Genomic DNA, 16960 nt, shown 5'->3' on the forward strand with positions numbered 1-16960 from the left:
GAAGGAGAAGCTACCCCCACGACAACAGTCGGGATTCTTCGTCCTCTCATATATGGTGGAGACTCGACAGACTTACAGTCAACCCGAAATATCGTTTAATTATCATTCTAAAAGAGGATTTGGCTGGTCTCACCTCGATGTCGGAGGGGGCGGTGACGGGGACGACGGCGGGGATGATGGAGGGGCCGGGGGCTCCTAGATTTCTGCGAAAACAAAAACCCTATAAGCTATCAACTAATCATAGTGCTCTCCAATTTTAGCATTCAAAGTAGGATCGGAGTAGTTTTTCACTTTGAGCATTCAATAAGCAAAATCAAATCACAAAATAAAGTAGTATTCAAATTAGGATGCATTCAATTATAAGCAAAACTACATCATCTCCATGCGTCCGTACATCGTCGAATATTATCACTAATACACCTCGAATACTATCATACATATAGCATCGCTAGTACAGCTAGAACAGTAGCGCCCGACGGGTATCGGCGCGGGCGGTGGACACCCAAAGGGACGGAACCATCACAGGATCATAGCTACAGTGAGATCCCTGAAGAACCTGTCAGGTATTGTCGAACCTGCCCTCCAACGCAACCATGTAGCGACGAACGTGCTGGTCCTCCTCGCTGACACGGTGACGTACCACCTCCACGGTGTCCGGAAGCCTCGGCACCATCACTGGCCCACGCGAGCGCCACCAAACAAGGATCGGGTCAACGACGGGCTGGTTCCTCACCAACCTACGCCCACCGGAAGGTAGCACCTCCCAAAACCAGCCCGGCGGAGCCCAGTCCCGGACATGGCCCCTCTGATCAAGCCGGCCTCCTCCGCCGAGTCGACGACGAGGATGCGGGATAGGCGTCGTCGACGTCGATGCGGGAATAATTGCTTTAACTAAAAAAACAAACTAGTTCTATTAATTTCCTTGCTAAAAATAAACTACTTCTATAGTAAAATAAACTAGTTTTGTTAAATCAACTAGTTCAACTACTAATTAAGCACTTACTATAAATAAAATAAAGTAGTTTTATTAATTAATCAACTAGTTCAACTACTAAGCACTTACTATAAATAAATAAAATAAAGTAGTTCTTACTAAAAATAAACTACTTTTATATATAGTAAAATTTAATAAAATAGTTCTATTAATTAATCAACTAGTTCAACTACTAAGCACTTACTATAAATAAATAAAATAAAGTAGTTCTTACTAAAAATAAACTACTTCTATATATAGTTAAATTTAATAAAATAGTTCTATTAATTAATCAACTAGTTCAACTACTAAACACTTACTATAAATAAATAAAATAAAGTAGTTCTTACTAAAAATAAACTACTTCTATATATAGTAAAATTTAATAAAATAGTTCTATTAATTAATCAACTAGTTCAACTACTAAACACTTACTATAAATATATAAAATAAAGTAGTTCTTACTAAAAATAAACTACTTCTATATATAGTAAAATTTAATAAAATAGTTCTATTAATTAATCAACTAGTTCAACTACTAAACACTTACTATAAATATATAAAATAAAGTAGTTCTTACTAAAAATAAACTACTTCTATATATAGTAAAATTTAATAAAATAGTTTTATTAAATCAACTAGCTAGTTCAACTACTAAGCACTTATAACCTAAAATCATATAGCTACATTATATTCATACATACATAGTTCTATAAAATTGTATGAACATTATATATGAACATTATATTCATACATACATAGCCACATCCATTCATCATATAGCTACCACATACATATATATATACATTATATATATGAAAAAATGCAATGAACAAAAAAATAATACAAATTATATGGAAAAAATAAACAGAGCCGTGGCGTGGCGGCGGCTCACATCAGGCGACGGAGGGCGACGGCGTGGGCGGCGGAGGGCGACGGCGTGGGTGGCGGAGGGCGACGGCGACCGCGGCGGGCCGGGGGCGGAGGGCGACGGTGACGTACGGGCGACGGCTCGGGGGCGCGCGGCGGAGGCCGACGGCGACGGCGGCGGGGGGCGGAGGACGACGGCGACGGGCGATGGCGTGGGCTCGGGGGCACGGGCGACGGCGACGGCGGCGTGGCAGCCTGGCGGCGTAGATCGAGCTAGCGGCGTTGTCGGGCGGGGGGAAACTGGCGATGGAAATCTGAAAATTTCCTAAGTGCTGCTTATATAGCAAAGGCTTTGGTCCAGGTTCAACGCACAAACCGGAACCAATACCCAACCTTTAGTCCCGGTTGGTGGCACCAACCGGGACCAAAGGCCTCTTTTCACCAGCGCAAAGGGCGGGAAGCAGAGGGCTTTGGTCCCGGTTGGTGGCACCAACCGGGACCAAAAGGGAGCATTGGTTCCGGTTGGAGCCACCAACCGGGACTAATGTGCTGGCGCGGTGCGGTGGGAAGTTTAGTCCCACCTCGCTAGCTGAGAGAGCTCAGCACCTGTTTATAAGCTGCGTTGCAGCTCAGGTGCTGAGCTCCTCTCTAATATGCAGGCATTACATGCCTACCTTTGTCACTGCCATGTTGGGCCTATTGGGCCTGCGGGCCTGCATCCTGGCCCATGTGCAGATGGGTTTCTAGTCGTATGCAGGCCGTGTGGCCCATTAGGCGGCATTTTTTTATTTTTTCCAGTATTTTTTTGTTTTTTGAATTATTTATTTTCTTTTGATTTTTGCTTTATTTTTTATTCTTTTTGCTTTTAGCTCAGAATAATTATAAACTTCTGTTACTTCATTAGTTTCCAAATTTGAATAGTTTAAATTTCATCCGGAAACTCGTCTGTTACAAAGGGATTTCATTTTTTAAAACTTATTTGAACTCCTGACTTTTTGTGTGTTCAAAATGCACCATTCAAAGCCACATCATCATTTTTCAATCCTTTCTGACTTCATTTGTTATTTTTCATGCATTTACTAATTATTTTGAGCTATAAGACCCTAAAATTGAAAAGCATTTCAAATGAACTCTGAAAAGGTTGAAAGTTGGCATGATATCATCATTTCATCCACATAGCATGTGCAAGAAAGTTGAGAGGGTTACGGCAAAAACTGGATGCACTTCGTGTACAAAACGGACAATCTCTTTCAAAGTATCAGGATTTCATCCGGAAACTCGTCTGTTACAAAGGGATTTCATTTCTTAAAACTTATTTGATCTCCTGACTTTTTGTGTGTTCAAAATGCATCATTCAAAGCCACATCATCATTTTTCAATCTTTTCTGACTTCATTTGTTATTTTTCATACATTTACTAATTATTTTGAGCTATAAGACCCTAAAATTGAAAAGCATTTCAAATGAACTCTGAAAAGGTTTTGTTTCTACTTACAACAAAAAACTTATTTATTTTATTTCTAATTACTTATGTATTTTACTTTAATTATTTTATTTTTATTTATTTTACTGCTGCTATTTTTATTTATTTTACTACTGCTATTTTTACTTAATTTATTAAGGTTTATTTATTGTAGTTACTATAGTTTATTTTATTTTATTTTATTTTATTAAGGTTTATTTAGTTTTATTTATTTTATTAAGGTTTATTTATTTTATAAATATAAAAAATGAACATAGATGCACTTATAGAGAAAATTCAACCTAGGTCAAATTTACTATGAAATTACTATGAATTTAGGTCAAATTTCCTGTATAAGGGCATCTATTTTCACTTTAAGAGAAGCTCAACAAGGCATAGAGGGACGGGCTTATAAACTGGTGTGAGCGCCCTTCGGTTGGCGAGGTGGGACTAAACACTGGCCGCAACTAGGACCAGCCCTTTAGTCCCGGTTTGTGGTATGAACCGGGACTAAAGGGTGGTGGGCCAGGAGCGTGGCCCATTGGTCCCGGTTTGTACCACCAACCGGGACCAAAGGGTCCATACGAACCGGGACCAATGCCCACGAGGCCCCGGCCGGCCCCCTGGGCTCACGAACCGGGACCAATGCTCACATTAGTCCCGGTCCGTGACTGAACCGGGGCTAATGTGAAAACTGCCCTATGACCTAAGCCCTGTTTTCTACTAGTGCAAAGCCCTATAAATAGAGGTCCCCACCTCTATTTTGGGAGCAGACTATGTACTCACTACCTATAATAGAACTTGTTGTTCTTATCTAAGATCTTGAAGTAGATGTTGTGCCCTAGGAGTTCTGGATTGAACTCTTGCTGCCCTATCGGCCTACATTCGCCTCTAGAGCGATATGTAGCGCAACACGTTGGAGTTGTTCCTTCGGCACTTTGTGTTGTACACATTGTTGCAGCAAGATGGAGTTGCTCCTACACAACCTTTATGCTGCTTCAGAAATCGCCGATGGTGCAATGTAGGAGTTCCTCAACTCTCTCTTTGTCTTCATGGTTTTCGGTGATCAAAATCACCAAGGATTTTCTGTAGTTTACCCTCAGTCCCGATGCTTCACCAAGGATCTCTAAAGCACTCCTAATGAACTCAAGGTCCGGGGGTGTAGGCTTGACGAACAACACCACATCATCTGTGCATATTGATAGTCGCTGTGTCGCCGAGATTCATGTGTATGTGCTCAACACTCCAGATTGCTTAGCTTTAGTTACAATAGCCTACAATAACCGTGAGGATCTCCATGGCGACGACGAACAGTAGAGGGAAGACTTGGCGTAAACCTTTAGCATGCCAAATTCTCCTTTCCGGGACTCCATTGACCACTACACTCGTGCTCGAGGTTTGTAACAATGTGGCTATCCACTTGAGAAGTGGGCCAATCGTAATGAGAGCCCACCCGAGCGCGAGAATTACGAGTGCAGCGAAGACCCAATTAAAAATTTAGAAGATCTTCAAGAAAAAAAAAGGAGAGCAGTGTTTATCAAAAAAGAAAAAAGAAAAGGAGAGCAGTGAAGATTACGGACGGGGACACGAGCGAACGGGCGGCGGCGCGGGGGTCCCGGGTCCATCGGATCGCGCGCGCGCGCAGGCCAAGGCACCCGGCGCGAGCACGGCGCGCGTCCCCCGCGGCACCGCCCCCCTCCCTCCCCGTCCTCCCGTCCTCACGTTCCCTTTTACTACTTCACTCACCACCGTCACACGTCGTGAAGCGCCCCTCGCCCCGCCTGAATCCAGCTCCTGCCTTCCACCCACCCCCGGTGCGCCTCCCATGTCGTCGCCGTCGCTGCCCTCGGTCCGCCTCCCGCTGCGCCCGTCCCCGGCCGCGGCGACAACGCCGCTCTCCCGCCGGGGCGCGCCCGTCCGCTCCCTCGCGGCATCCCCCGCCCCCGCCGTCGCCCTCAAGCCCCTCGTCTCCAAGGCGCCCGCGTCCGGCTCCTACCGCTCCGCGCTCCTCCTCCACCGCCGCCGCTATGCGCTGCCCGAGACCGCCGTCTCCGAACCAACCCCCAAGGTCTGCTTTCCTCCCCTCCACCTCCCGACATCGGCGGCGAATGTCGCGGGGGGAAATGCCGCCTGATTAAGGCTGCCTGCCTGCTGCCTGACGACGCTTGTTGGGTTGGCGCGCGCAGGTCACCAAGGAGTACCAGGACTGGGACTCCCTGACGGGCAAGTTCGCGGGCAGCGCCAACGTGCCCTTCCTCCTCCTCCAGCTCCCGCAGATCATCCTCAACTACCGCAACCTCGTCGACGGCAACAAGACCGCCCTCTTCGCCGTCCCATGGCTCGTACGCCCCAATCGTCCCCGCGCATTTCGCTTTCTTAGTTTCTTATATGCTCTGATTGGTCGATTGGTCGATTTACGGCGAGCATTGTACGTCTGTCTGGCCGCTCCAGGGGATGCTCACCGGGCTGCTCGGCAACCTGGCGCTCGTGTCCTACTTCGCCAAGAAGAGGGAGACGGAGGCTGTCATCGTGCAGACGCTGGGCGTTATCTCCACCTACGTGGTCATCGTCCAGCTTGCCATGGCGGAGTCCATGCCCTTCCCGCAGTTTGTGGCCACTTCGGCTGTTGTCGGCGCCGGGCTTGTCCTCAACTTGCTCAATTACATTGGGTGGCTCCCAGAGACCCTCTGGCTGCTATGGGAGGATTTCACGACAATCGGCGGCCTTACCGTGCTCCCTCAGGTGACACTTACTTTGTCATCGTGGAGATCCAGCTGATGCTCCTGCTAGCTATGCCATCCAGTGTCATGTTAAGCGTGATTATCTCAATGGTGAATTGAAAATGCAGGTCATGTGGTCAACGTTTGTTCCCGTCATCCCCAGTAGCATACTGCCTGGCATAATCTGTGGCTCTTTGGCTGTTGCTGCTGTTGCCATGGTATGATACATCCTCTTGCATAAAGCAGTTTTGCTCAAGTTACATGTGTGTGTGCTCTCGTACCATCTCAGCGCCTTAACGGAAACTAGAAAATGTGTAAGATCTAGTAGGTTATACTGTACAAAGAGGTAATTGTAGACAACCTTTTGTCACTTGCTTGACTTTAGTTAGTACTACCCCATAATAAATTTGATGTTGTAAAATAGCCTGTGGATTTAAGAAGCTTGAGTGCAGAATAATTAAGCCCAGTTCCAAATTACGAATCACGATAAGAGTTCATATTACAGGTGTTTTAGATTCTTTAAGTGTGATAGGTTTGTTTCTCTTTTAGCACAGTACAAATCTGATCAATGATTCTTTATTTGGTACTCCCTCCATCCCAGTTTACTCAGATGTTTTGTTCTGTACTTAGGCCCACTTGCTTCACAAGAAAAAATTGTTCAATAAAATTTCTAGTGCTTTTTAACATTCTAGGTATAAGAATGTCCATTGTATTTACTCTACTCTATCCTTTCTATTTCTGTTCATATGCCTCTGTATTAGAGTGTTCGTGCTAACTAAGCAATTTAGGACTAATGGCAAAATTTCCACTTCTACTATATTTGTCATTTCTTATGTTAGCCCTTGATTTTGTGTTACATTAAATTCAGGCAAGGATGGGCAAGCTTTCCGAAGGAGGAACTAAATTTGTGGGGTCGTTGTCTGGTTGGACTGCCACACTTTTGTTCATGTGGATGCCAGTTGCACAGATGGTACTCAAACTTTTACACTCGTAGCATTTGAATCTTAAGTATTTAGTATCCCTTAAAAGGAAGACATTTGCTTACAATTTATTTGGTGGGTTATGCAGTGGACAAACTATCTCAACCCAAGTAACATCGAAGGACTGTCAGCGTTCTCAATGTTGCTTTCAATGATTGGAAATGCACTTATGATTCCTCGTTCTGTATTTATCAGAGATCTGATGTGGTATGTTCTATTTTAACCTATCCATTTTTCAAATCCGAGCACAACTGCATGAGAATATACAAAGGGGGAAGCGTCAAAAAATATACAAAGGGGAATGATTCTCATCTGAAGAGTCAACTTCCACAACCTGCTTTTCTACTTCCCCAACAGAAACAGTCAATATCTTCCTAATCACTGCTTAAGAGTTTTGCATGCTTTGCACATAGAAATGTATAGTTTAATCAGATGTGTTATGGTAAGCCTGATTAATGAGAAAAGTATCTGAAGCAGGAGCTCTCTTGGACCAATTGCTAGTTGAGTTACATTCAATCTCCTAGAAACATCCACCGTAAACGAGATAAGTTAGACTTATTTATTATGGCAAACAGAGGAGATGAGGTTATGTTGAAGTTATTGTTACTACCCGGAGAGGAAAGAGATTCAGATTATGAAGTTCCCGAAACTCATTGCAAAAGAGGGTAAATGAGTAACCTAACCAGTTTCCGTGTATGGAACTCTACCAAAGCCCTCCAGTATGATATTTTCATTTACATCATCGCGTAACTCCATGATAGGCCATAAGTTGGTTGCTTATTTGTGAAATTGTGATTGAGAGACCTATTAACATGACATTGATAGAGGTCGAATGTAGTTGCATTGTAAAATAAGAAGTCCATTTCTCTTTGATGTTTCCCAATGCACTCAATCAAATACCTTTTTTATCTATCCACAGTTTCTCATATGACCTTGATTCTCTCTTTTTTTGGCGGGGGAAATCTTGATTCTCTTAATCCATTTAGGTTCACCGGTTCTATTTGGGCATGTGCCCTACAAGGTTGGGGCAACCTGGCCTGCATGTACTGGTATGTTTTCGCAGCTATGACAGCCCTGATTTATAGTATATACAGCAAGTGTTTCTACAAGACTTAACCCTGAGCTGTTGCCCATTCCAGCTGCAACAGCATCAGCAGAGAATTTTTCTTCGCGACGACATTTGGATTGCTTCTGTGGCTAGGTTTCCTCCCCGCTCCATCTCTAATCAATCTAATCCTTTTCTTTCTTTATGATCTGCGACTCCTTGGAATCGGTCTCCTAACCGTGAGTCGCGCGCCGTGTTCCAGGTTTCACCTTCGGGAGAGATACCGATGCCTACGGCCACAGCTCACCCATGGATTCTCTGAAGGAGCTGATCTTCGGGAAGTGATGACCATCACCAGCAAGCAGTTCAAAGCAGCCGGCTGTTCCGGGGTGGGGTAGTAGGAACCAGGAAAGCACTCCTACAATAATTTTCTGGTGACCGGCAAGCAAGAACAAACCGGGCCGTGGTAAAAATCTTGGTAGGCAATAGCATAGAGGTGAAAAATTTAAGAAGGGCACGCCGTCGCCGACAGTCCTGCGGCCGTGGTGAAACGCCGAGACGACGAGCCCCACCGCAGCAGCTTGCAGAAAGCGCCGTGGGAGTTCACGTGGTAGCAGAAGCTACCGTGTGGCGTGACCACCACCATCACCGGCACCGGCAGAAAGGGCACAGTGGAGTAGTAGTAGCAGCAGATCTATTCTATTCGTTGTAAGAAAAATAAAAGTTTGCATTTCTTCTCACCTTGAATAAAGTTTCCAAGCAGCTCATGCAGCAAATATATATTGGATCATTTTTTTTCTTTATTACTCCATATGGCAAACTCCTGGTGGTGAGCCAGCGTCTCAAAATCAAATGTGTTAAATATGATCATTTTTGTTTGTTTAGGCAGAAGAATGAATAATCTGCACAGTAAAAGGGATGGGAGGCCAGTGGGTCAGTGAGTGGGTTGGGCGGCAGCGGGCCCGGGCCAGGTCCAGTCCAGTCAAGGCCAGCCTAATAAAAAAAGTTCAGCCCAGTAAAACGATGATAAAACTGCGGTGCAGGTGGACGGACGACAGCTAGTGTGAACGGAAGGGGCCCCGCCCCGTCGTCTCCGCGCAGAGAGAGGCGTGTGAATGGGCAGAAAAGTAAGAAACGGCAGGCAGCAGCTGCAACTGCAGCGGCATCCACCGGCGAGAGCGAGAAGAAAACGAAAAGCGGGGCGAGGCCACGGGCCAGACGCCAGAAGAAGGTCGCGTGGCAGAGCAAGCCACCCAAAATCAATCCAGGCCAGAAAGCGAGCGCCGACCGCCGCGTCACGGGCGTGCCGTCGTCGTTGCTAGGCGCGCGGCGGGATGATGGAGGCGGGCGGAGGCGGAGGGGGAGGAGGGTTCAGGGACGAGCGGGTGCCGCAGTGGGGCGTGCAGGAGACGCGGGAGCTCATCGCGGCGCGCGGGGAGCTGGAGCGGGAGGCCGCCGCCGCGGGCCGCAGCGCCAAGACGCTCTGGGAGGCGGTGGCCGACGCGCTCCGGGCGCGCGGGTACCGCCGCACCGCCGACCAGTGCAAGTGCAAGTGGAAGAACCTCGTCAACAGATACAAGGTACGTAGCGTGCGCCCTTCCTGCCGCAGCTCCCTATCACTCCTCCGCCTCTCTAATGGAGTAATGATATACTAGGAGTAACTGTCTGGTGTCTCCAATTCTTCATGCTGCTAGGCCAGCCTTTGCGTTCTCAGTTCTCCGAGCAACGATTTCTCATGTAATGTTCTTACTTGGCAATCTGCAACGCATTTTGTTGGTGCTTTGGGTCCCCAAATGGTCTCTTTCTATCTCAAGAGCTCCTTTTGGGATTGGTAGGAGATGTTCCCTTTGCTGCTTAAATGGCTAACATTTCAATCAAAGGGAGGAATCTCTGCTCCTGTTGAATCAGTTGCTTATCCCTTCTAATTTTGGAATGGAAGTTGAATATTTTTTTCCCCTTCTAATTTTGGAATGGAAGTTGAATACTTTTTGGCCCTAGGCAACCTGAAATGACTAATGAATGATGTGTTGAATTGCACATCTTTAATTTCGTGCCGGGGTAATTCCCTTGTCGAAAAGAAAAAAACACCTTCAATTTCCCAGATAGCTGATAGATACCCGGAGTTTAAAATCCATGTCGGCCTAATGCAGTTGGCTGTAATGCTAAATTACAAGGCATTTTGTTTTTCCGTCTTCTTCTTATAGATATGCCCTAGGACTGGGACTGAGGCTTTTCTGAGTATAGTTGTGCCTAATTGGTATGCGAAAAAGTGTAGTATTCAGTTTTCCCATTTAGCATTTCACTTTGTTCATTGTTGTATTTTGGGGTAAAGCTAATCCAACATGACACGACTGTCCCGTATGAGGCTAGGATAACCCAAGGAATCATCAATAATAATGAATAATTGCTCCTGATAGAAAGGGGGAACATGTCAGCTCAGGTGAATATGGTCAGATTGGTAAGTGTAAAGGAAAAGCCAGGGTGGAATCTCTTTGCTTTAAGGGAAACTTCTGTGACAAACTATCCAGAATGGAGGTTGCAAGTTTTTTCAGAAAAACATACCGTACTATTTTTGTGTGTGGCATCTGTCTGTTAAACTAATTTTATTGCTTTTTTTGAACAGCCCTAGTTTACTGCTATAAAGTTTTAAAGTGGAGCATATAAATTTTGACATTTTGAGCCACTTTAAAATGTGACAATTTCTATTCACTTTAAAACTTTATAGCAGTAAACTAGTGCTGTTCAAAATAGGCGATTAAATTAGGATAACAAAAGGTAGGGGCATCTCAGGCAAAAGGAGAATGAAGTTGTACACTCCGGAGGAAAAATGGATGGCATTTCGGATGGTTTAATTAGGTTTATTGAGAAAGAACCAGGGCAAATTTTGAAATTTCAGGGGATAGACATGTACTGTACTACATTATTTTTTCAGAGGAGGTTTGAAATTTCCATGTTAGGTTTAGAATGACGCTGATTTGGGGTTTGCTGGGTGTTGGAACCAGTTTCAAGCTTTCAGGTAAAATGTACCATTAGGATGTTCCTACAATGTGTCGCCTAATTTGTTTCTGTACTATCTTCGTGGTGACGACATTCCACTACACCCCTCTTGTTTGGACACCTTTGCTATTATAAGTTTGCTGTGTGATTGCAACTAGGATTTATAGTACTTTCATTGTTTAGTCTATGGGGCAATAACACTTTTCTTTTTCATCAGGGGAAAGAAACATCTGACCCAGAAAACGGTAGACAATGTCCCTTCTTTGAAGAATTACATGCAGTCTTCACTGAACGTGCTAGAAATATGCAACGTCAACTCCTTCAGTCTGAATCGGGAACTTCAGTTAAAAAGAAATTAAAGCGACCTAGCGGTGACCGGTCATCTGGGGAGTCTGATGACAACGAATATGGCGTTGAAGTCAGCGATGATGAGAAACCCGTGATAAGCAAAAAGCGGAAGGCTGGTGATAAGGGGCAACCATCGCAACGAATGGCGGAAAACTCAAGGACCGGCAGTTCAAGCATCCATGATCTGTTACAGGAATTCCTAGTGCAGCAACAGCATGTAGATATGCTGTGGCATGAGACGATGGAGCGGCGCGCCCAGGAGCGGCTCATTTTCGAACAAGAATGGAGGCAGTCGATGCAGAAGCTGGAGCAGGAGAGGCTGATGCTGGAGCAGTCATGGATAGAGCGAGAGGAACAGCGAAGGATGAGGGAAGAAGCAAGAGCTCAGAAGAGGGATTCGCTCATGACCACCCTGTTGAACAAACTCTTACAAGAAGATCTATAGAAGGCGAAGCTTCTTCATCGACGGGTAGATAATGTACTAGACATCATTTTTCTTACCATGTTTCATCGATTCTTTTTAGCTCTTGCAACATGCCGTTTGTCCAGAAGATGTTTGATGTAGCTTATTAACTTTATAGGGCTCATTTCTAATTTTTTACCGGGGTTATATTTATATACTAATTTATTAGAGATGTAAGTATCAGATGCCAGATAGGTGATCTACTGATCTATGTGATTTTCAGAGACATTAGGCTTTCAGGCATCAGTCGTCTTGCATAAATATCATGTGCCCTAGCATTTTCATGGCATTGTTCCTTATGTTGTGAACTTGTAATGTAGACTGGATTTTATGTTCTACTACAATGGTGAATTTGTGATGCATGTGCCATGTAAACCGATTGGAACTTATTTGGTTTGAGCCCACAAGAGACCTTGCCTGATAGAACCAATGCCCAAAACCAGGGCACTGCCAAGATTGCGGCAAAAAAAGCGGCATTCAAAAAGTTAAATTCATTGGGCTCGGCACTCCCTTTTTGCGGAGTTATCCCAGCTTTTTTGTGAGCTAAATGTGACTGTTGAAACACATTACTTTCTTTTCATTCTTTTCTTCAGATTTAAACATAAATATCAAACGAAGGTATCCTCCTCTTGATGTATAATTTTGTAGGAATGTAATCTTTTAAGAAACTTTCTGATGAGAGCCGTTCAATCGTGGTTGTCAAATTCATGTATAATACATTCCTTTGATCTTGATTCCGTAGCAACCTAGATCCTCTTTGACTCAAAAGATTATCACAATGTAATGAAAGAAAGCAAACGAATGAAGTGGCACATCCGTTCTAATCCAATATGATAAGAAAACCTAATACATTCGAAAACAAATGAATTGTAGCAAGAGGTCTGAGTGCATGTAAACTTTCCTCTAAAATCGAGTGCAAAGGAATTTCTTTCTTAGAGAAAATTCTTAAGGATTCGAATCCTGACAATCAGACGGCCTATGTTCATTTTTTTCTTTCTAAGGATCAAAATCCCCCAAAAAACCTTATAAAATTCCTTGGAAGCAAAGGAGCCCTTATTTCCTTTCTTTTTAAGAAGTCTAATACTCCTACTCCCTCTGTAAACAAATATTAGATCGTTTATATCACACTAGATCTTATATTTGTTTTTCAGGGAGTACTCTCTCTCTCTCTCTACTATATCTTATACTCCCTCCGTCCCAAAATAAATGATTCGACCTTGTACTAACTTTGTAGAAAATAAGTGACTCGACTTTGTACTAATTTTGTCACTTATTTTGGGACGGAGGGAGTATTTGTTTTCAGAGGGAGTACTCTCTTTCTCTCTCTCTCCTAATTTCCCCATCTAAAAAATTTTAAAACCAAATTTCTCCATTTTTTTCTTGCTCATTTCTGTTTAAAAGATTCAAAAGCATTTGTGCACAAAATTGTGTGTGCCGACCCAGAAGTTTGGCTGGGTTCCAAACGGGTTGTAGGCTCAAGTTTGGTTCAGGTCCGGGTTGTAGTGCTTGTATCTTCCCTTGACACGGATAAGCTGCGCAGGTCGGAGGCGGAGGCGGAGGCGGCAGCCTGACCGGCGATGGAGGGGAAGCCGCTGCATCTCCTCCTCCCCCACCCCCACCCTCGCCCCCCATTCCCAGGCCACCTCCCCAACCACGGCCTCCCGGAGCCCCGCCTCCGCCTCTCCCTCCACCACCGCAACCCGAAGGCGAGGCAGCTCGCCTTCTCCCCCCGGCCGCCCAACAGCCAACCGGCCACGCCCGGCCGGGGAGGCTGGGAGTGGGCGCGGGGCGCCTCCGCGGCGGCGGCGCTGGCGCTCCACCTGGCCGTCTGCTCCCTCCTCATCCTCTTCCCCGCCCCGGCGGCACGCGCGTGCGCCCAGCCGCCCCCTCCCCCCGCTGCCGTGGAGGCCAAGGAGCAGGAGGAGGGCGACGAGGAGTGGGAGGCCGCGCTGCAGCAGTGGAAGTCCAAGACCTACGCGCTCTCCGTGCCCCTGCGCGTCGTCGCGCTCCGCGGCTCCTTCCCTCCCGCGTGGATCAAGGTCCGGTCCTTCTCCCTCCCCCGCACTTTACAGCATTTGCTTTGACTACAAAATAATTTTGGCTTGTTGTTTATAGGATTTCATTGAAGCACAGGGGAAGAGGCTCAAATTCAGCCCTGAGTTCCGCCCTAGTATCGACGCGCTCTTCTCTGAGTTGTCAAAATGTGTGGACAAAGGTCAGGTTCAGCCCAAATCTGCGATGGCAGCTGATGTCGTTTCTATTGGGGACTCTTGGCTCGGCTACGCCATCCGTAAGGGACTGGTAGAACCTATCAACAATGCTGAAGAACAGGATTGGTATCGGAGCCTAAGTGACAGATGGAAGGTGAGAATTGACAAGTTGAAGCATCCTTCCTCTCTTAGCAATTCTGATAGTTGCACTGGTCCCTGTTGTTAATGTTGTGTTGCCTTGTATGCTGTGATAATGAATGCGGACGGCTGATGTGTTGTTTAATTTGTGTAGATGACAAAACTTATAAGAAGGATATTCTATCATGTGAATGGCAATGACAATGTGGTTTCTAGTGCAATCTTCATAACTAGAATAACATCTCCATTCTCATTATTTACTTTGGTCATACTCATTTCCTTCCAGAAAATATCATATTTGTGAAGCATAACTTAAATGTACCCCCTGAATAGGCTGAAATGAATTAGTCAATTCAAGTGAGGATGTCCCGTGGTGTAGTTTCCATTTCATTATAGTCTATCAGGTTCATTTGTGCAGGAACCAGAATGGAGAGGCAGATTCTAATGGCTCGGTATGGGGTGTTCCATACAGATGGGGCACAGTGGTCATTGCATACAAGAAAAGCAAGTTTAAGCAGCATAACCTGAAGCCAATACAGGTAAAAGGATTCTTCAGAGAACATCCAACATTATGCTGAAGATACAATGTCAACTATACAATGATTAAATTATCCTTAAAAGCTTACCTTGGGGGTAAATAAAAAGACGTAACATAGCACTGAAACATGCCTTTTGCTAACACTGATTGAGGTTGTCTGTTTTGCTATTTATAATATCTTTGTGAATAGAGACACATATATAGATGATGGCATTGTGCAGGCAGACATCAGCGTGGTAGCTACTCATATAGATGTATTATCTGTAGGATTGGGAGGATTTGTGGAGGCCTGAACTTGCTGGGAAGATTTCAATGATTGATTCTCCCAGAGAAGTAATTGGTGCAGTCCTTAAGCAGTTGGGATCATCATATAACACGATTGACATGGAAACAGAAGTCAATGGTGGTAGAGAAGCAGTCCTAAGCAGCTTTACACAGCTACAAAAACAGGTTTGTACCAACTAACCCATTATCTTCTCTGTATGTTTCTTGCTTTCCATCTACTGTGTTCGATCTGGCAAGTGAAGTGATGGTCCAAAGTATTTTTGTGGAAAGGACAAAGTGACCCTTTAATATTAGGAACAGAAATTAACAAAATCTTGAATTATGATGTGTTGCGTTGGATTTAACTTTGGCATCCTTCTGTAGGTCCAGCTATTTGACAGCATGAACTATCTGAAATCATTTGGAGTTGGGGATGTTTGGGTCACAGTGGGTTGGAGCAGCGATGTCATCCCTGCTGCAAAGCGAATGTCCAATGTCGCTGTTGTTGTTCCCAAGTCAGGCAGTAGCCTCTGGGCTGATTTATGGGTATGTTATGATTTTCCCACGCTTAATTTCATTACTATGACTGTCAATCCATGGGGTATGTCGCAGCTGTTGTTGCTTCATTGCAATAGTGAGCCTACTGTCTTATTGGTTGCATTGTTTTATGCACTACAGGCCGTACCTTGTGCGACAAGGTTTCAGACTGATCGAATCGGGGGCAGAACTAGAGGCCCATCTCCACTCATCCACCAGTGGTTCGACTTCTGTCTGCAGAGTGCCAGAAGCTTGCCCTTTCGCCAGGAAATTATCCCAGGAGCATCGCCGCTGTTCCTTGAGAACCCAGCTCCAGAGGTTCTGCAAGATCGAAACAAGAAGAAGCCAAAGCTGGAGAGTAACCTTCTCAGGGGAGTGCCTCCCCCTGAAATCCTGGAAAAATGTGAGTTCTTAGAACCTCTATCGGACAAAGCGGTGGGTGACTACCAGTGGTTGATGTCGAGAGTGCACAGACCACGCGGCGGTCTGCTTGGCACCATGCTGCAAAAGATATCAACCATGCTAGACTTAAAATCGAGATTTTAGAGCACACACCTATCGATACGAAGTTTATCAGTCATCAGTATTTTTTCGAGCTGACCAGTGACCACTAACAAACCAATAGTTCAAACCATGCATAGGATCCACTTTTTACAGTACCACTTCTAAAAACCTCTCTTTGGAGATTTAATGTAATCTGACTCTGAGATTCGGACGAGAAATGCTGCGGATCATCTCTGAAACTTTCTTGGTTGGTAAAGGAACAAGGTACGACTTGTTGAGCACCACATTTATAGGTCTTGTTGCACTGCATCTGGATACTAGCATCTCTAAGAATTCCACCTGGTCATCTTCTCCCATGAACGTATTGATCTCTATCTCTTCAAGTGAATCGAGGGTCATATTGTTGGCTCTGTAACTCTCCGGCAAGCGACATGGACAAGCCGTCGAGCATGGATCTTCCTGAAAATAATCATGTAGATGCAATATTATTCAAGAATTGTAATTTTTTAACAAAATACAGTGACTACATTAGGCAAAGAGCTAGAGTACATAGTGCATTAATTATGCTACTATATGATTTTGGACCCCCTTAGCGGGCGAACGGTTGCCGGGAGGGGTGGCATTTGCGAACGTTTTGATTGCATTTTTAGTTTGTGTGTGGGGTGGCAGTTTATTCAGAACTGCATGATATTTTCTGGGATGAAGGCTCAAAACTGTCGTCGTCCCAGAAAATGCCATATTGCTTTGAAGAAACTGCCACCTACGACACAACTAAAACTGCCAGCAAAAATGTTCGAAATGCCAAACTCCTAGCCTGTTTTTACTGAAACCTTGGGCCAATGGGCTAAGGAGAGGCAAAACTATGAGGTTTAGCCTGTTTTTACTGAACATACGGCACAAAAACTAACGAGT

General features: G+C 45.0%; 4 protein-coding genes across 4 annotated transcripts in view; 3 read left to right on the top strand and 1 right to left on the bottom strand.

Annotated features, from left to right (window-relative positions):
* The first annotated feature begins 4995 nt into the window (after nucleotides 1-4995).
* On the top strand, nucleotides 4996-8852 carry LOC123054404 (maltose excess protein 1-like, chloroplastic). The gene is made up of 9 exons (XM_044478175.1): nucleotides 4996-5372; nucleotides 5491-5646; nucleotides 5756-6046; nucleotides 6153-6242; nucleotides 6893-6994; nucleotides 7093-7211; nucleotides 7991-8053; nucleotides 8144-8205; nucleotides 8312-8852. The coding sequence occupies exons 1-9, from the start codon at nucleotides 5130-5132 to the stop codon at nucleotides 8392-8394; spliced, it is 1209 nt and encodes a 402-aa protein (XP_044334110.1). The 5' UTR covers nucleotides 4996-5129; the 3' UTR covers nucleotides 8395-8852.
* A 150-nt stretch (nucleotides 8853-9002) lies between these two features.
* LOC123054405 (trihelix transcription factor GT-3a) lies at nucleotides 9003-12096 on the top strand. Its single transcript, XM_044478176.1, has 2 exons — nucleotides 9003-9629; nucleotides 11264-12096. The coding sequence occupies exons 1-2, from the start codon at nucleotides 9384-9386 to the stop codon at nucleotides 11837-11839; spliced, it is 822 nt and encodes a 273-aa protein (XP_044334111.1). The 5' UTR covers nucleotides 9003-9383; the 3' UTR covers nucleotides 11840-12096.
* Nucleotides 12097-13310: 1214 nt separating this feature from the next.
* LOC123054403 (uncharacterized) lies at nucleotides 13311-16332 on the top strand. The gene is made up of 6 exons (XM_044478174.1): nucleotides 13311-13896; nucleotides 13973-14221; nucleotides 14610-14744; nucleotides 15011-15193; nucleotides 15392-15553; nucleotides 15686-16332. Exons 1-6 carry the CDS (start codon nucleotides 13435-13437, stop codon nucleotides 16088-16090), a joined length of 1596 nt encoding a protein of 531 aa, XP_044334109.1. The 5' UTR covers nucleotides 13311-13434; the 3' UTR covers nucleotides 16091-16332.
* LOC123055908 (putative FBD-associated F-box protein At5g50270) overlaps nucleotides 16232-16960 on the bottom strand; it is a 2561-nt gene continuing 1832 nt past the window's right edge. The window contains exon 3 of the mRNA XM_044479720.1: nucleotides 16232-16507. Within this exon, the coding sequence (XP_044335655.1) occupies nucleotides 16232-16507 (276 nt within the window). The remainder of the gene's footprint in view (nucleotides 16508-16960) is intronic.

The sequence above is a fragment of the Triticum aestivum genome, chromosome 2D, assembly GCF_018294505.1.
Source record: "Triticum aestivum cultivar Chinese Spring chromosome 2D, IWGSC CS RefSeq v2.1, whole genome shotgun sequence".
In the NCBI taxonomy this organism is placed as follows: domain Eukaryota; kingdom Viridiplantae; phylum Streptophyta; class Magnoliopsida; order Poales; family Poaceae; genus Triticum; species Triticum aestivum.